The 20384-nt window shown below is 51.4% G+C and overlaps 1 protein-coding gene across 1 annotated transcript in view; it reads right to left on the bottom strand.

Moving 5' to 3' along the window:
* Positions 1-20384, bottom strand: part of LOC133357970 (carbonic anhydrase 1-like) — a 25396-nt gene extending 5012 nt beyond the window's left edge. The window contains exons 1-3 of the mRNA XM_061576199.1: positions 19569-20384; positions 7453-7644; positions 730-848 (exon numbers count right to left, since the gene is read on the bottom strand). Of these exons, the coding sequence (XP_061432183.1) occupies positions 730-848; positions 7453-7644; positions 19569-19731 (474 nt within the window). The 5' untranslated portion in view covers positions 19732-20384. The remainder of the gene's footprint in view (positions 1-729; positions 849-7452; positions 7645-19568) is intronic.

The raw sequence follows: 20384 nt of genomic DNA, 5'->3' as shown, positions 1-20384 counted from the left end.
GTCATCGTTATCATCATCGTTATCGTTATCATCGTCATCATCGTTTTCATCGTCGTCATCGTCATCATTCTCATCGTCGTCATCGTCGCTCGGTATTGATACGGTGCCTTTCTTTGCCATACACCTCAAGGCGCCCTGCGCCGGGGGACCTCCCGGTGGCAGCTGTCCCTGTGAGGGCAGGTGACGGTGAGGCCTCTCCCGTTAGTCCCCGTCGAGTTAAGTCTATTGAGTTCGTTGTGTGAGCCTGTCCCTCGAGCTAGCCTGAGTTGGTCCGTCAAGTCAGCCCATCGAAATCCTCCGCCGGCACACGATTGGCACGGGTCGGCTTCACGAGCGTGCAAACTGTGTCCCAGCTGTAAGTTTTGTTTATTTTTTATTATTGCTGTTCGTATTGTGGGGGGCAACCCTCCGGCCAACTCATCATTCGAGGCCTGCTTCAAGGCGTGTTTATGGACGGGCGACCGGCACGGCTAATCGTGGAAATCGAACATCTGGTTACACGAGGCTGTGTGTCCTGGGCTGTCCGACGGGCGACTGGCGCTCTGGTAATGACGCAGTAACGAACGGAAACATCGTTCCACGAGCCCAGTGCACGGCGGTGGCACGGGGAGTGACGCGGAGGTGGCACGGAGTGTGGTGACATGGAAGTGTGCGGTGGTGCTGGCGGCACAGGGAGTGTGACGCGGTGATGGCACCACGAGGAGTGTGACGCGGTAGTGGCGTCATCACCTCGGCGGGGAAGGCGCTGCCGTTGACGCGGTGCTCGGAGCCGCGCTCGTCGCTCGCACCCCAGTGGAAGTGGAACTGCTTGAGCCGGTAGCGTCCTTGCAGCGGACCCCCGCCCAGCACTACACACACACAGACAAAGACGAAGATCCCCTGTATAGCCTTAAACGGACTGCTGGGGCAAGTGTTTGTTATCGAGCACGTGTGAAGGTCGGAACGGCGGCGCACAAGGGGGTGGGTGGCCGCCTTTGTCTCCCCAGCAATACACCGCCGATGTTTACAAACCACACCAGGTACTCAATTAAAGATTAGTCGACCTCGGGGAGGCCCAGCACCCGTTCTGATAAGACTCCCCGCCACGAGTCACATTCAGGTCGGCTGGGTCTAATGCGATGGGGGTTCGTAATGGATTGCGCGATAGCCACTGGGCCACCGCTCCCCACACAAACATCAAAGAAAACACATCAACACACACACCAATGCGCACACACAAGCACACGAGTCAACATTACTCGAGCTGCCCATCTGCCCATATCGCGTGTAATGAATACAGGGCTTGTTTTCGGCCGTGCCTGCTGCTGCCTTGTTTGTCTCGGGAATTACGAGCGCCCGCACTGTGCAAAGGTTTCACAATGGCCGCAATATCCATAACGCCGGGCATGGTGAGATTAACTGTCGGTGCCGCGCTTTGTGATGCCCGCGGCAGGGTCCAAGGTTCAAAGTGGCGAGAGGGGCGCCGTGGTGGCGAGATGTTAACCACCTCGCCTGGTATGCAGGAGGTCCTGGGGTTCGATCCCGAGCCTGACGAATTCTGTATATTTGGAGTTTGCGTGCCTCTCTCCCCGTGGTCGCGTGGACTTTTCTCCGGGCCCTCCGGTTTTTCCCCTCCACATTTAGAATCGACATCACGCGTTTAGAATATTTGGCTGCTATAAATTTCCACACGATGATCCGCTTGGCCGAGCTATCATTTGTGGCCAGGTAACTTCTGAAAAAGAGCTACATAGCTCAGTGGGCCTTATCTGGTCAAATAAAAAAGTGTCATTTTTTGTTCCTTTTTAATGTCATAGACTATGCAGCCGTTGCCATGGGTTCAACCACTCCAACGCAAAAAAAACAAGTGCAGAGAGACACAGACCAGCCCTGCACATCATTGACTGAGATCAACTCGCAATGTGCCACGTGCCAGCCCTTTGGGTCAATCTACTGCTGGATGACGGCCCTGTCCACAAGCAGCGGGTCATGGGGGAGGGGGGAGAGTGTTCGACTGTACTCCACCACGCTGGTGGACGGTGAAGGCGGGGGGAGCAGAGACACAGGAACACAGAAGTACGGGACAACGACGGGTATTGCTTCACTGCCCTCTGCTACCCACCACGTAGCCACGCGGCAGGCTGTGTTGTGGTTGGTGGTGGTCGCCCATCTAAGCGCTGGCCAGGCTCGAGCCTGCTTGGCTTCTGACCATCTGACGACATCGGACGAATTCTGGGTTGCTTAGGCCACTTTTGTTGATTCATTTAAATTGTTTACCGCTATTGATTTGGTAATTATCCCGACAGTATCACCTTACAGATATAAACATCTGATACGCAACACATGGGTAGTGGCGGCGGCGGGGTGGGGAGTGGTGGTGGGGAGTTGTGGTGGGGAGTGGTGGTGGGGAGTGGTGGTGGGGAGTGGTGGTGGGGAGTGGTGGTGTAGTGGTGGTGGGGAGTGGTGATGTAGTGGTGGTGGGGAGTGGTGGTGTAGTGGTGGTGGTGTAGTGGTGGTGGAGTGGTGGTGTAGTGGTGGTGGGGAGTGGTGGTGGGAGTGGTGGTGGGAGTGGTGGTGTAGTGGTGGTGGGGAGTGGTGGTGGGGAGTGGTGGTGGGGAGTGGTGGTGGGGAATGGTGGTGTAGTGGTGGTGGGGAGTGGTGGTGGGGAGTGGTGGTGGGGAGTGGTGGTGGGGAGTGGTGGTGTAGTGGTGGTGGGGAGTGGTGGTGGGAGTGGTGGTGTAGTGGTGGTGGGGAGTGGTGGTGGGGAGTGGTGGTGGGAGTGGTGGTGTAGTGGTGGTGGGGAGTGGTGGTGGGGAGTGGTGGTGGGAGTGGTGGTGGGGAGTGGTGGTGGGAGTGGTGGTGGGGAGCGGTGGTGGGGAGCGGTGGTGGGGAGTGGTGGTGGGAGTGGTGGTGGGGAGCGGTGGTGGGAGTGGTGGTGGGGAGCGGTGGTGGGGAGTGGTGGTGGGAGTGGTGGTGGGGAGTGGTGGTGGGAGTGGTGGTGGGGAGTGGTGGTGGGAGTGGTGGTGGGGAGTGGTGGTGGGAGTGGTGGTGGGGAGCGGTGGTGGGGAGCGGTGGTGTAGTGGTGGTGGGGAGTGGTGGTGGGGAGTGGTGGTGGGGAATGGTGGTGGGGAGTGGTGGTGTAGTGGTGGTGGGAAGTGGTGGTGTAGTGGTGGTGGTGTAGTGGTGGTGGGGAGTGGTGGTGGGGAGTGGGGGTGGGGAGTGGTGGTGGGAGTGGTGGTGGGGAGTGGTGGTGGGAGTGGTGGTGGGGAGTGGTGGTGGTGGGAGTGGTGGTGTAGTGGTGGTGGGGAGTGGTGGTGGGAGTGGTGGTGGGGAGTGGTGGTGTAGTGGTGGTGGTGTAGTGGTGGTGGGGAGTGGTGGTGGGGAGTGGTGGTGTAGTGGTGGTGGGGAGTGGTGGTGTAGTGGTGGTGGTGTAGTGGTGGTGGGGAGTGGTGGTGGGGAGTGGTGGTGGGAGTGGTGGTGGGGAGTGGTGGTGGTGGGAGTGGTGGTGGGGAGTGGTGGTGGGAGTGGTGGTGGGGAGTGGTGGTGGTGGGAGTGGTGGTGTAGTGGTGGTGGGGAGTGGTGGTGGGAGTGGTGGTGGGAAGTGGTGGTGTAGTGGTGGTGGTGTAGTGGTGGTGGGGAGTGGTGGTGGGGAGTGGTGGTGTAGTGGTGGTGGGGAGTGGTGGTGTAGTGGTGGTGGTGTAGTGGTGGTGGGGAGTGGTGGTGGGGAGTGGTGGTGGGAGTGGTGGTGGGGAGTGGTGGTGGTGGGAGTGGTGGTGGGGAGTGGTGGTGTAGTGGTGGTGGGGAGTGGTGGTGGTGGGAGTGGTGGTGTAGTGGTGGTGGGGAGTGGTGGTGGGAGTGGTGGTGGGGAGTGGTGGTGTAGTGGTGGTGGTGTAGTGGTGGTGGTGTAGTGGTGGTGGTGTAGTGGTGGTGGGGAGTGGTGGTGGGGAGTGGTGGTGGGAGTGGTGGTGGGGAGTGGTGGTGTAGTGGTGGTGGTGTAGTGGTGGTGGGGAGTGGTGGTGGGAGTGGTGGTGGGGAGTGGTGGTGGGGAGTGGTGGTGGGAGTGGTGGTGGGGAGCGGTGGTGGGGAGCGGTGGTGGGGAGCGGTGGTGTAGTGGTGGTGGGGAGTGGTGGTGTAGTGGTGGTGGGGAGTGGTGGTGGGGAATGGTGGTGGGGAGCGGTGGTGGGGAGCGGTGGTGGGGAGTGGTGGTGTAGTGGTGGTGGGGAGTGGTGGTGGGGAGTGGTGGTGGGGAGTGGTGGTGTAGTGGTGGTAGGGAGTGGTGGTGGGGAGTGGTGGTGGGAGTGGTGGTGGGGAGCGGTGGTGGGGAGTGGTGGTGGGGAGTGGTGGTGTAGTGGTGGTGGGAAGTGGTGGTGGGGAGTGGTGGTGGGGAGTGGGGGTGGGGAGTGGTGGTGGGGAGTGGTGGTGGGGAGTGGTGGTGTAGTGGTGGTGGGGAGTGGTGGTGTAGTGGTGGTGGGGAGTGGTGGTGGGGAGTGGTGGTGGGGAGTGGTGGTGGGGAGTGGTGGTGGTGGGAGTGGTGGTGTAGTGGTGGTGGGGAGTGGTGGTGTAGTGGTGGTGGGGAGTGGTGGTGGGAGTGGTGGTGGGGAGTGGTGGTGTGGGGAGTGGTGGTGTGGGGAGTGGTGGTGTAGTGGTGGTGGGGAGTGGTGGTGTAGTGGTGGTGGGGAGTGGTGGTGGGAGTGGTGGTGGGGAGTGGTGGTGTGGGGAGTGGTGGTGTAGTGGTGGTGGGGAGTGGTGGTGGTGGGAGGGGTGGTGTAGTGGTGGTGGGGAGTGGTGGTGGGAGTGGTGGTGGGGAGTGGTGGTGTAGTGGTGGTGGTGTAGTGGTGGTGGGGAGTGGTGGTGGGGAGTGATGGTGTAGTGGTTCGTGCACTGGTCCATAAACGCCCGACAAACACCCGAGTTTGACTTCTGGACGCGTCCGACATCAGCGACTGCATTCGAGAGTGAGCGAATACCGTGCCCGCTACAAGTTGAACTTATTAATACCCTGACAGCAATAAGCAGGGCACCCACTGGAATTTGAACCGTGACACTCCGCAGCGAGCGGTGCACGCGCCACCGCTGGGGCACATTCACCACCCAATAAAGAATACAAACGAGATGGCAAAAACAAAGTTGCACAAATTTAACAGATAGTTGAACGGAGACGCGACCCCATAATCGCTGGGGAACTGGGGGAGGGGGAATGGCTTCACAGCGACTGAAAGCCTTGGGCAGTGTGGGGGCTGTGTACGTGCCTGCCGAGTTAATGGAAAGTCGAGGTCACCGTTTCGGGGTCAGCGGAGTCCACACGGGCACTCCGTGTGCTCTCGGCTGCTGCAGATATGCGTGTGTGCACGTGCCTGTGTGTATGTTGTGTGTGTATGTTGCGTGGGGAAGTCTAGCAGTTAGCGCGCTGCGCTACAAACCCAGCAACCCGAGTTCAATTCCCGTTCACGGCCAATACCAGTGACGATTATCTGAACCGGTCCTGGGCCTCCCTTAGGTCGACTCAGGCTCAATTGAGTACCAAGTGTAAAAACTTTGCCACTGGGGAGACAAAGGTGGTCGGGTGTGGTGCTGGCCACCCACTCCCTCGTGTGCCGTTCCGGCCTTCATAGGTGCTCGCTAACAGCACTTGCCCCAACAGTCTGTTAAGGCTATACGGGGGGAAAGGGGGGGGTCTTTGTGTAAGTGCGGAGCGGTGGCGCAGTGGTGAGCACACTTACTAACCCACCGAGCTGAGTTCGATATCCCGCTCACATCCAACATCAGTGACGATTATCTGAACCGGTTCTAGGCCTCTCCTAGGTTGGTTCGGCCTCAAATGAGGAGCTTGTGTAATGTGTAAACACCGTCACAGGGAAGACAATGGTGGCAGGGCGTGGTGCTGGCCACCCACTCCCCCGTGTGACGGCCTTTCATAGGTGCTCGCGAACAGCACTTGCCCCAACAGCCTGTTAAAAGCTATACGTGGGACCTTTGTTGTGTATGTGTCTCTGCGCACTGCCCGGGTTTAATTGGAACCAGGAGGCTCCATGGCGCAACGGCACGGGGCCACGGTTTCTGCGCGACGATCGTCCAGTCTGAGCCAAATCCTTGCGTCTGGTTTTTCTCAACTCTCGCTAGCGGCGCTTTGCTCATGCCCAGCCTGGATAGCGGTGGGATGGCACCAGTCGCCTGGACGCCAACAAGTAAATATCTTAAATGTTTAAAAACATTTTTTTTGTATGATACTTGTTTGCCAAGGAAAGCCTAATAGAGTCTCAAAACTCGTTTTCAGCGGGACTCTGCCAAGTCTTCGCCGTAGCGGGCGATGTTGCTGTTGCCGCTGCTGTGTGTAATCTCATCGAGTTCATTTGCTGGTGATTTTTCTCAACATTGGGATGTTTTGGTCAATACCTACGTGCACATTTTTAGCAATGGGAGGAAAACCCATGCAGAACAGGGGGAGAACATACAAACTCCAAACACACTCTGTAGAACAGGTCGGCAATCGAACCCAGGCCTTTTGTGCATTGAAACACAAATGGTACCACTGCATTACCCCACCACCGATTTATGTAATCTAAAGAATGATGTAACCTAACACTGATGATTATCTAGATTCACAGCGCCTTGCCACCATGCCTTGTTGGTTGTGGGGGATTGTTTGACCATACTTCACCGCACTGGGCAACGCGGTTTAGTGAAGTGGGAGCCCAGGACTACTGCAGGTATTTCTTACCCACCCGTGTACCAGCCCACTCGTAAACACACCCATCCTTGTGCACACCCATCCGCGTACATACCCACCTGCCCGTGCACATACCCACCCGCCCGTGTACATACCCACCCGCCCGTGTACCCACACACTCGTAAACACACCCATCCATGTACACACCCATCCATGTATATAACTACCCATCCGTGTACATACCCACCCGTCCGTGTACCCACCCACTCGTAAACACATCCATCCGTGTACACACCCATCCATATACATACCCACCCGCCCGTGTACATACTCACCCGCCCCTGTACCCACCCACTCGTAAACACATCCATCCGTGTCCACACCCATCCGCGTACATATCAACCCACCCATGTACCCATCCGTGTACCCACCCATGTACCCACCTACTCGTAAACACACCCATCCGTGTCCACACCAATCCATGTACATAACTACCCATCCGTGTACAAACCCACCCGCCCGTGTACCCACCCACTCGTATGTTCACCCGTCATGTACCCACTCACCTGTGATACCAACCCATATCTGCGTGCCCACCCGCCCCCAATTCGTCCATCCACCCGTACACCCACCCCCACCTACCTGTGTGCCCTCCTACCTGTGTGACCTCCTACCTGCCTGCCTACCTACCTGCATGCCCATCTACCTGTGTGAGCAACAAATCCACGTGCTCCCCCCACGTGCTCCCCCCACGTGCCCCCCCCACGTGCTGCCCCCACGTGCGCCGCCGCTGCCACGCGGCCTACCGTTGGCGCTGCACTCGTCGGGGTACTCCGCGAGGAAGGAGTAGCCGTTGTTGTAGAGCAGCATGGGGCCCGAGCGGTGGTAGTGCGTGTGCAGCGGCCCCAAACCCGAGTCGAACATGCCCTCGGCCGGCTGGATGTCGATGGGCGATTGGCGCCGCCCGCTGATGGTGCTGTGCTTCGTATCCCAGTCCTCTGCGGGGAGGGGGAGAAGAGCATTGGGGGTTGTTGGATCACGCGACCGGCTCGACCGCTGTGCCTGGGCGTCGAACTGGGTGGAGCCCCACAGCGGCCGCCTCGTTGTTCTGAAATTTACAGAGCACCCCTAAGTGCGGTCAGTAACATCGTCCTTAATGTTTCATCTGCTCCTGCAAGTTGTAATTCTCTGGCAATCCTTTCGGGATCTCTCGCAGAGCAGTGCCTCATCACCCCCGCGTGTTTGAAAAACGGCCCGTGGAAGGGGACGCCACAGAACTACCTCCAAAATCCCCTTCAAATTATCTCTCGTTCCACGGGCCCCGCACAATTCCACCCACTCCACTATAGAGATGTCCGTCGCTAGGCATTGAACCCAAAATTAAAAAAAAATGTGTTTTTCAATCTGGGAGCTTGAATGTTTGGCAAATAAAGTGGAAAGAAAAACAAGTTTAGCAATGTTTGTTTTTCTGCGGTCATTGGTGACCAGGCCGAGATCATCAACCCACTTGACAACCTGGCGTAAATCTTAGTCAGACGGCAGAAACCAGGATGTCAGCGGTGCCAGTAACTGAGCTACACTCACTTCTAACCGGCTCCCAGTGTTTTTGAGAAGCCTTCACAATGTTTCCCCTTGTGCTGAACGAATGTTAACGAGCTCACTGCTAATATTTTCCCCGAAACCCTTCCACACCCCCTGGCACCGGTGTGTGCTCCGCTCCCTGTACGGCGACGATCCCACGGGCTCAGGTTTTTTGGAACCCCCACCCACCACTGTCGACAGGAAACCAGGGCAGCCAAGGTGCAGGTGCCAGCAGCCAGAACGGGCCCCTAGGGTAGGCAGGGGAGCATTGAGACCAATCGCCACACGCTATTGACTGTTACTGCCTCGCATACGATGTGGAGGAAAACAATTTTCTCCACGTTGTGGTCGTGACTTTATTGCTCCAGTAGCACTTTTGGGAAAAAAAACATGTTCGAACGCGTCGCTGCGAATAACTTGGACGAGGGCGCGCCGCCGTCTCCGTGTTTGTCCCACTCCCCCGTCGAACTTACGTGTGTTTGTTATTTTGTTCCTGCGGTCCCACGCGCAGCTGTTCTTATTTTTGTGAATGTTTTTTTTCGTACGACTAAATATTTTGAATTAATTTCGTACGTTCGGGGAGCTTGGAGGACCGTGTCAAGTGTTTTTTTTCCATCGAGACGAATTCCCCTTTTCGTAGTCTGCAGAGGCCACACAATCATTGACGTTTGTCTTTACCAGAATCTAACCGACAGTACGCACATGGTCGATGGTATAAAAAAAAACATGAAGCAACCAAACTCGCTTTGCTCATGTGAGTCGAGTTGCGTGGTTGACCGACCGCCCTTCGGCGTTCACTTAATTTGTGTTTATTATTTTTCATTCTTAATTTTGCACGCGGGGCATTTGTCGGGAACGCAAGACACCAGAGGGCGGCCCCACGAAACGCAAAAATGCGTTACGTGTTTTTACGCAGAAAAGTTGGGACAATTTAATCGTTTTATATGCCCGTGCATGACGGCAATGTCTTCACGAGTTAAATTCCAAAGTTGAGGTCTTTCTGGCCACAAAGTGAGTGCTTTAGTAGAGAATGTTCTTCCTTCGCCAGAGCTTGGGTTTCATGGCAACAATACTTTACTTTCTTTGATATTTTACTAGCTTGTGTTAATTCCGTCCTCTATGTGATGTAGATTAAGCCTCCCGTATCGCATTTATGCTGCACCAGGAGAGGATTGGGGGGTGGATGGGGGTACATATTCTACTGTGATGTCCCAGTATCAACTATTGAAGCCAAACTCGTACCAAACCAATACAATAAAGAGGTCGACAACAGCAGGTTAGTGCACTTTTTGATTACGTAACTTTCTGCTGAAAATGCAACATACTGTGATGGTGTGTCAAAGGAAGAATGAATCAGTATGTACCGTAATTGCTCTGATATATGGATCAGAGATACAGTGAGGGAAAAAGTATTTGATCCCCTGCCGATTTTGTACGTTTGCCCACTGACAAAGAAATGATCAGTCTATAATTTATAACATTTTTGACATGCGTTTTTCTGGATTTTTGTTGTTGTTATTCTGTCTCTCACTGTTCAAATAAACCTACCATTAAAATTATAGACTGATCATTTCTTTGTCAGTGGGCAAACGTACAAAATCAGCAGGGGATCAAATACTTTTTTCCCTCACTGTACCTGGACGGTGAACCAAGAAACTTGAACAAAAGCTGATGCAAAGGACCTCCTCAGAGAGGCGGTCGCTTGGAATCGCACGGAGAAGCGGCGAGAGAACATACGCAGGTTCGAGATGTCACGTTGACCATTCTCCCAAAAGTTTAAGTGGCCTTGCACAGAACTTGTCCCTGGGATCGTGGCCGCCGGTCGACACGAAGATTGGAATTGGCAGCCAAAGCGAGGGAGCTCCGTCCGAGAGCAACGTCCACCGCAAAGCAGAGGTCGCAACCGGGTACCCGATACCCGTACCCTACCCGATACCCGGCTACCCGGCCGGGTACGGGTACGGGTAGCCGTTTGCGACCCTGGTGCGGCCGGGTACGGGTACGGGTAGACCGTGAGTCACCAGTGAGTAACCGTTTGTCACTCATTTCGGGTAGGGTACGGGTAGCGTACGGGTACCCATACCCGGCCGGGTACGGGTACCCGTTTGCGACCCTGTTGGGGCCGGGTACGGGTACGGGTAAGGAATCAAAAACCGTTTGCGAGCTCTGCCGCAAAGAGACGGAGCGATGGAAATCGTCTTGTGGCTTGGTGGAAATCGCGAGGCCGTGAAGATGGCGACGGTTTTGGGAAGGAAGGCCTTCATCCAACAGCGGATAGATCGATGGCTGCTGTTTATGATGACTATCTCAAATGTTAAACCGGGGGGGGGGGGGGGTCGCTTGCTGGAAGAATGTACTGAGTGTATGTTCAACTCCTTTCGCAACGTGCGTAGCCATCAGCGATAAAACTTAGATGCGAAAGTGAATATTACTGTATGAAAAATAAGAGTAGGTTTTACCATTTCTGGCAATAAAACGGGTGTGTTAAGATGTTCAAACACAAAATAGAAACCTTTGGAAGGAATCAAGTCTGCATTAACCACCCGTACTTGTGGTGAACATGCAAACAAACATGCTCTGATAATTCATGCATTCACCATTGGAACCTCATTTGCCAGTAAAAAATTATAATTGGTTCTTTACCCTTTTATCTGGCAACAAAACTGACACCTTTTTTACAAGAAGTCATGTTTGCATAGACCACATTACCTGCAGTCATAATGCAAACAAAAAACATAACTCTGATGTATGCACTGTCCTTGAAGTTGATTGGTCCACACCCGAGACAGCTTTCCTTTGAGCCTAGTCTCACATGGTGTTGGACCAGATGACGCCATGCATTGTCATGAAACTGATTGGCCTACACCAGAGGCAGCGGCCTTCTTTTTGGCCTCGTCTCACCAGTGTCAGACCAGAGAACGTCAAAAGGCGGACAGTTTTATTGCCAGAAAGGGTAAAACCTATTCTTATTTTTCTGACTTTGATACTGTCAAAAAAAGGTACCATTATTATTATTAAAACCGGCAAACTAAAGGGACCGGTCAATCTGCGGGGCTGCCTCGCCGGCCTTTATCCTGCAACTGGCACCGCGCCGTCTTGGATGGAATCGATGGAAACGCCCGAAAACCACGACACAGTTGAGCAGTTGTGGTGGGGAAAACACACGGGGAGGGGGGGACGTTTGTTACGAAACGAGACTCAACCCAGCCCGTCCTATCGCCTGGGTGCCACCGGTTTGTTTGTTCCCCCCCGCCGCACCGCGCAACCCTAGACGTCAATCCCGACCGAAAGCGGAGTTATCCAAAGCTTCTTTGGGCTTAAAAAACAAACTAAATAATAATAATGCCCAACTCCCGGGAGGTGATGGAAGAGAGCCGAGACATTCCTAAAGGCCCAAAAATAGATTAGCAAGTGTGAGAAATTTCGATTTAAAGCTTTCGTGACTGCAGGGATTCATCTTGGTTCTTTCGGTAAGGTCACGTAGAAGGGAAGTAATAAAATATTTTATTATTTATTACTTCCCTTCTACGTGACTTTACCGAAAGAATATTTTATTATTTATTACTTCCCTTCTACGTGACTTTACCGAAAGAACCAAGATGAATCCCTGCAGTCACGAAAGCTTTAAATCGAAATTTCTCACACTTGCTAATCTAGGGAAGTAATAAAATATTTTATTATTTATTACTTCCCTTCTACGTGACTTTACCGAAAGAATATTTTATTATTTATTACTTCCCTTCTACGCGACTTTACCGAAAGAATATTTTATTATTTATTACTTCCCTTCTACGTGACTTTACCGAAAGAACCAAGATGAATCCCTGCAGTCACGAAAGCTTTAAATCGAAATTTCTCACACTTGCTAATCTAGGGAAGTAATAAAATATTTTATTATTTATTACTTCCCTTCTACGTGACTTTACCGAAAGAATATTTTATTATTTATTACTTCCCTTCTACGTGACTTTACCGAAAGAATATTTTATTATTTATTACTTCCCTTCTACGTGACTTTACCGAAAGAATATTTTATTATTTATTACTTCCCTTCTACGTGACTTTACCGAAAGAACCAAGATGAATCCCTGCAGTCACGAAAGCTTTAAATCGAAATTTCTCACACTTGCTAATCTAGGGAAGTAATAAAATATTTTATTATTTATTACTTCCCTTCTACGTGACTTTACCGAAAGAATATTTTATTATTTATTACTTCCCTTCTACGTGACTTTACCGAAAGAATATTTTATTATTTATTACTTCCCTTCTACGTGACTTTACCGAAAGAACCAAGATGAATCCCTGCAGTCACGAAAGCTTTAAATCGAAATTTCTCACACTTGCTAATCTAGGGAAGTAATAAAATATTTTATTATTTATTACTTCCCTTCTACGTGACTTTACCGAAAGAATATTTTATTATTTATTACTTCCCTTCTACGTGACTTTACCGAAAGAACCAAGATGAATCCCTGCAGTCACGAAAGCTTTAAATCGAAATTTCTCACACTTGCTAATCTAGGGAAGTAATAAAATATTTTATTATTTATTACTTCCCTTCTACGTGACTTTACCGAAAGAACCAAGATGAATCCCTGCAGTCACGAAAGCTTTAAATCGAAATTTCTCACACTTGCTAATCTAGGGAAGTAATAAAATATTTTATTATTTATTACTTCCCTTCTACGTGACTTTACCGAAAGAACCAAGATGAATCCCTGCAGTCACGAAAGCTTTAAATCGAAATTTCTCACACTTGCTAATCTAGGGAAGTAATAAAATATTTTATTATTTATTACTTCCCTTCTACGTGACTTTACCGAAAGAATATTTTATTATTTATTACTTCCCTTCTACGTGACTTTACTGAAAGAACCAAGATGAATCCCTGCAGTCACGAAAGCTTTAAATCGAAATTTCTCACACTTGCTAATCTAGGGAAGTAATAAAATATTTTATTATTTATTACTTCCCTTCTACGTGACTTTACCGAAAGAATATTTTATTATTTATTACTTCCCTTCTACGTGACTTTACCGAAAGAATATTTTATTATTTATTACTTCCCTTCTACGTGACTTTACCGAAAGAATATTTTATTATTTATTACTTCCCTTCTACGTGACTTTACCGAAAGAACCAAGATGAATCCCTGCAGTCACGAAAGCTTTAAATCAAAATTTCTCACACTTGCTAATCTAGGGAAGTAATAAAATATTTTATTATTTATTACTTCCCTTCTACGTGACTTTACCGAAAGAATATTTTATTATTTATTACTTCCCTTCTACGTGACTTTACCGAAAGAATATTTTATTATTTATTACTTCCCTTCTACGTGACTTTACCGAAAGAACCAAGATGAATCCCTGCAGTCACGAAAGCTTTAAATCGAAATTTCTCACACTTGCTAATCTAGGGAAGTAATAAAATATTTTATTATTTATTACTTCCCTTCTACGTGACTTTACCGAAAGAACCAAGATGAAGTGTAAGAAAGTTAAAATAAGATACTCTTTGGTTCTTTCGGTAAAGTCACCTAGGTTTTTTATTTTATACCTACGTGACTTTACCGAAAGAACCAAAGAGTATGGATTTCTGCAGTCACGAAAGCTTCAAATCAAGATTAAAATAAAATGTTAGCTAGTTTTTCAGTTGTACGTAGGTTCAAGGGTCATACTTGGCTCATCGTGACCTGCCTGTTCCCTTCTGGTGGGACTGTGCCTCTACGTTACACGACTCAAAATATAATCACATTTCCCAACGGAGGAGATGATCTAGTCGCAGAGGGTTAATGATAAGCAAGCGGGTTAAAACCCGACACTTAGAGAAGTCCGCTTGGCTGAAACATTGCGGGAAGCATCCGTTCACAGACGATATTTAAAAATTATAGATTTGAAGCTTTTGTGACTGCAAGGATTCATACTCTTGGTTTTTTCGGTAAAGTCACGTAGGGTAAAAAAAATGAAATGATTTTTATTATTTTATTTTATTAATTTTTATTTCATTATTTTACCTACGTGACTTTACCGAAAAAACAAAGAGTATAATATTTAAATATTTAAAAAAAATTATATTAAAAAAAATAAAAAGTGTGCCGTACTTGGCCCTTCCCCCTCTCTAACCATCATATATACGGAGTGGTAGCTCTTGTAATCTCTCATTTACTTGATACAGCTGTCGTGGCTGTGACGGTTCCACCTGAAGACGGAAGCTTGTGTTGCCTCCGAAACGTCGTGATTTTTATTTTATTTTTATTTTAATGTTTTACCTACGTGACTTTACCGAAAAAACCTAAGAATATGAATCCTTGCAGTCACGAAAGCTTCAAATCTAGAATATTTAAAAAGCTGTAATTTTTTGTATTAACCTGTTACTTAATGGATAATGTTCACCAAGCAGCAGCCAGATCAGTTCATCACTGTTAATAGTTTATGCGTGTGGTCTTGCACCGTGCCGGCCCTTGCGTTGAGCCGTTATGAGCTGTGCGGGATTATTTTACGTCCTGTTCTCCACCTGAGGCCGAAACGTCGTGAGAATTATTTTATTATGTTTTATTTTTATGATCTTATTATTTCCATCCTACGTGACTTTACCGAATGGAACCAAGAAGATGACCCTACGTTGTCATTAAAATACAAACTATGCGCCGCAGTGGAGCGTTTTTGGAGTCATGGGCCGCTGATAAGCACCGACTTTTATTTTGCGGAGATGCAGCAAGGCCGTAGCCATGGAGTCAACATTGGGGGGGGACCAAATCTTCCAGGAGGTGTGGGGGTCCTCCCCCAGAAAAAAAAATCTAAATTTGAAAACCAATTTCCTGCCTAAAATATTTTTTCAAATCATGAACACATAGGATGGACTTTTTTTTACAATAATGTCTAATAGTGTATTGTATAACATTGCTCTGTTTTTTCTTTTTTTACCTTTTCTTGTTTCATTGTATGTAATGGCAGAGATTAGGGATTAATAAAGTACAACCATAACCACAATCATATAAACAGAAATCTATTTTATAGCAATATATTGGGGGCGGGGGGAGATGGGTCCCCCCCAATATATATTCTAATTACGGCCTTGAGATCAGAGGTCGCAACCGGGTACCCGATACCCGTACCCTACCCGATACCCGGCTACCCGTTTGCGACCCTGGTGCGGCCAGGTACGGGTAGACCGTGAGTCACTGGTGAGTCACCGTTTGTCACTAATTTCCCAACGTCTTGTCTCTTCTCACAATTCAAGTTCCTAGAATCAACCCACCCGCGCCTGCAACATGGCTTCATCCCAGAGGTCGCAATCAGGCACCCGATACCCGCACCCTACCCGTACCCGGCCGGGTACGGGTAGGGTACGGGTACGGCTGGGTACGGGTACGGCTGGGTACCCGTTTGCGACCTTGGTGCGGCCGGGTACGGGTACGGGTAAGGAATCAAAACCCGTTTGCGACCTCTGCTTGAGATGCAGCATATGAAGTGGATGGATGTACTGTAATATAATTATAATTTTTTTTAAATGACATTGGCCCACGCAGCTTGATGAGGATCTGTGGAACTGCAACACCGCACCCTGGCCAGGAATCTAACTCGACGGCCAGGGTGGCGAGCTGATAAGAGCGCTCTTCTTAATTGCTGCCTTCATCAGAGTTGTTTGCCCCAGGCGTGGCCAAGCAAAAGTACAAGAAAGTATTTTTTGGGGGGAATTTGGTAAAAAAAAACCCTCAATATTTCGAGAGCCGCAATGCAATGTGATGAATGCGAGACGAACGTGACGGTCCTTAACAAATGTGGTCACCAAGGAGCCATAAAAGAGTTGCAGGTTGTCGAAATGTCGCCCCCGATCCCCTTGCTTTAGACTTGCAGAGGTGGGGAATCTTTTTATTATTACACGCTTTTATTTAACTCACTCTGTCTGTTGTTGTCGTATCCTCAAATCTTCTAACTCAATTTTAACGCACTTCCCAATGTGGTATCGACTGCAAACTTCGGATACTTATGTCTTACTGATGACAAAACCATATTCTATCATAAAAATAAAATGTTAAACTATCTTTTTACACGCTATGAACTCATTCTGTTGTTGTCGTATCCTGAAATCTTGTAACTCAATTTTAACCCATTTTCCAATGTGGTATCGACCGCAAACTTGGTATACTTATATCTTACTGATGACAATACTATATTCTATCATAAAAAATAAACATTTTTTTTGTTAAACTATCTTTTTACACGCTTTCTATGAACTCACTCTGGCTGTTGTTGTCATATCCTCAAATCTTGTAAGTCAATTTTAACGCACTTCCCAATGTGGTATCGACTGTAAACTTGGTATACTTATGTCACACTGATGACAATACTATATTCTATCATAAGAAATAAAAAACAACTATTTTAAGACATTATTTTTTATATGTTATGTTTCGGCTTGGGTGTAATTAAACATTTAATTCACTCACCCCCTAATGTGATGGCTGGAACTGCTTCTCTTTGGTGAGGCGTGTGATGATGTTAGCTGGCGTTGATGATGTTGCTGCTACTCGCAACTGCTTTTCCAGGTTTGCTCCTGGATTTATTGAATTTCGAATCCCGCCTGCGGTTGCCTTGGCAGGGCCACACCAAGTGATTTCGTGGGCCCTATACGGCCCGCGGGCCAGACCTTCCCCACCCCTGCAAGTTTCAGAGTGTAAAGAGCCAAATTATGTAACTTGTGTTTGTTGTTGTTCACAAAACGCCAAGGGGGCAGGCAGCCAAAGAGCCGCATGCCGACCCCTCCTCCCTGTGTTGGCCTTTGCCACAGACACAGGGAACCCGACAAAGGGCCCCCCCACAGACACAAAGTCCCCAATACACACAGGGTACCCCCCCTTCAAAGGGTCCACTCCACACAGGTTCCCCAACACAGACTATAAACGAAACTATTTTTTTTCCCAGTTTAAGGATCCACTCAGCTATATAGCCCACAATTGATAGCTCAACGAAGTGGCGTATCACGTGGGAAATGTTATAGCAGCCAAATGCTTTAAACGCGTGTTGTTGATTATAAATGTGGTGGGGAAAAACCGGAGGACCCGGAGGGAAATCCACGCGACCACGGGGAAAGAGAGAGACACACAAACTCCAAATATACAGCAGCAGGCGTCAGGGTCGAGATCGAACCCACGACCTCCTGTACACCAGGCGAGATAGTTAACATCTCATAGCCACCGTGATGATGATGATGAGAGAGACACTCAAACTCCAAATACACAGCAGGCGTCAGGGTCTGGATAGAGCCCACGACCTCCTGCACACCAGGCGAGGTAGTTAACATCTCCTAGCCACCGTGATGATGAGAGAGAGACACACAAACTCCAAATATACAACAGGTGTCAGTGTCAAGATTGAACCCACGACCTCCTGTACACCAGGCGAGGTAGTTAACATCTCATAGCCACCGTGACAGTTACCCCACAACAGACGCAAAGTCACCCACAGATACAAGGGGGCCACACAGACACGGGGTCCACGTACCCCCCACACACACACGGGGTCCACGTACCCCACACACACAGACACAGACACGGGGTCCACGTACCCCACACGGACACGGGGTCCACGTACCCCACACACAGACACAGACACGGGGTCCACGTACCCCACACGGACACGGGGTCCACGTACCCCACAGAGACACAGGGTCCACGTACCCCACACAGACACGGGGTCCACGTACCCCACACACAGACACGGGGTCCACGTACCCCACACGGAGACACGGGGTCCACGTACCCCACACACACAGACACGGGGTCCACGTACCCCACACACAGACACGAGGTCCACGTACCCCACACAGACACGAGGTCCACGTACCACACACACAGACACGGGGTCCACGTACCCCACACACACACACGAGGTCCACGTACCCCACACACAGACACGGGGTCCACGTACCCCACACACAGACACGGGGTCCACGTACCCCACACACAGACACGGGGTCCACGTACCCCACACACACACACGAGGTCCACGTACCCCACACGGAGACACGGGGTCCACGTACCCCACACACAGACACGGGGTCCACGTACCCCACACACAGACACGGGGTCCACGTACCCCACACAGACACGGGGTCCACGTACCCCACACAGACACGGGGTCCACGTACCCCACACACAGACACGAGGTCCACGTACCCCACACACAGACACGGGGTCCACGTACCCCACACACAGACACGAGGTCCACGTACCCCCCACACACACACGGGGTCCACGTACCCCACACTCAGACACGGGCTCCACGTACCCCACACACAGACACAGACACGGGGTCCACGTACCCCACACACACACACAGACACGGGGTCCACGTACCCCACACACAGACACAGACACGAGGTCCACGTACCCCACACACAGACACAGACACGAGGTCCACGTACCCCACACACAGACACAGACACGGGGTCCACGTACCCCACACACAGAGACACCGACACGGGGTCCAACACTGTCGGGCAGCTGCCATCGTGCCCGACTTTGGGCCACGTGGCCACAGACCACCGACAACTCGCGTTTGTCCACGTGTCTATCGAAGGCAGCCTTCCTCCTCACTCCACCTTCCCCTCTCTCTCTCGTCATTCACTCGTCCATCCCCTCGTTATCCACCACCCTACCCACACCCCCTTACCCACACCGCCCCTACCCACACCGCCCCTACCCACACCCCCCTACCCACACCCCCCCTACCCACACCCCCCCTACCCACACCCCCCCTACCCACACCCCCCTACTACCCACACCACCCTACTACCCACACCCCCTACCCACACCGCCCCTACCCACACCGCCCCTACCCACACCCCCCTACCCACACCGCCCCTACCCACACCACCCTACCCACACCACCCTACCACACCACCCTACCCACACCCCCCTACCCCCACCCCCCTCCCCACCCCCCCCTCCCCACACCCCCCTACCCACACCGCCCTACCCACACCCCCCTACCCACACCGCCCTACCCACACCGCCCTACCCACACCCCCCTACCCACCCCCCCTACCCACACCACCCCTACTACCCACACCACCCTACCCACACCCCCCTACCCACACCACCCCTACTACCCCTACCCACACCACCCTACCCACACCACCCTACCCACACCCCCCTACCCACACCACCCCTACTACCCCTACCCACACCACCCTACCCACACCACCCTACCCACACCCCCCTACCCACACCACCCTACCCACACCCCCCTACCCACACCACCCTACCCACACCCCCCTACCCACACCACCCCTACTACCCCTACCCACACCCCCCTACCCGCACCGCCCTCACCTTTAGTGAAGATCCTGCCCGGACACAGGAGGCTGCACGCACGCGAAGGGGTCGCCCGGCGGCACGGGGTCCCTGGGGCCCTTGGGGCCCCTGGGGCCCTGGGGCCGAGCGCCCTCAGGGCAGTCAACCCCAGCAGGCGAGAGGCCAGAGCCTGCACCACCATGGTGGTCACGGTGGTGGTGGTCACGGTGGTGGTGGTGGACAATGAGTTGTTGTTGTTGTTGGTGGTGGTGGTGGTGGAGGATGAGTTGTTGTTGTTGGTGGTGATGGAGGATGAGGAGCTGTTTTGAGTTGTCGCGCACCGACTCGTCTGGATGAGCGAGGGGACCGTGTGTCTACTGGTGTTGTGTCTACTGGTGTGACTGCTTCTGTCTGCCTGCTGTTGTTGTGTCTGCTTGCTGCTGTTGTGTCTGCCTGCTGCTGTGTCTGACTCCTACTGATGTGTCTGCCTGCTGCTGTGTCTGACTCCTACTGATGTGTCTTGACTGCTTCTGCGGTGTCTGACTGTTGCTGTGTCTTCTGATGTTGTATCTGCCTGCTGCTGTTGTATCTGTCTGTGTGACTGCTGCTGTCTTGACTGCTTCTGTTTCTGTCTGACTGTTGATGTGCCTGACTGCGGTGTCTGCCTGCTGCTGTCTTGACTGCTTCTGTGTCTGACTGCTGCTGTGTCTTGACTGCTTCTGTGTCTGACTGCTGCTGTGTCTGACTGTTGATGTGCCTGACTGCGGTGTCTGCCTGCTGCTGTGTCTTCTGGTGTGACTGCTGTTGTTGTATCTGCTGTCTCTGACTGCGGTGTCTGCCTGCTGCTGCTGCCGC

This window comes from Lethenteron reissneri, chromosome 60 (assembly GCF_015708825.2).
Source record: "Lethenteron reissneri isolate LAM-NWPU_2019-01 chromosome 60, ASM1570882v1, whole genome shotgun sequence".
Classification (NCBI taxonomy): domain Eukaryota; kingdom Metazoa; phylum Chordata; class Hyperoartia; order Petromyzontiformes; family Petromyzontidae; genus Lethenteron; species Lethenteron reissneri.
This window is presented reverse-complemented; position numbering and strand designations above follow the sequence as displayed.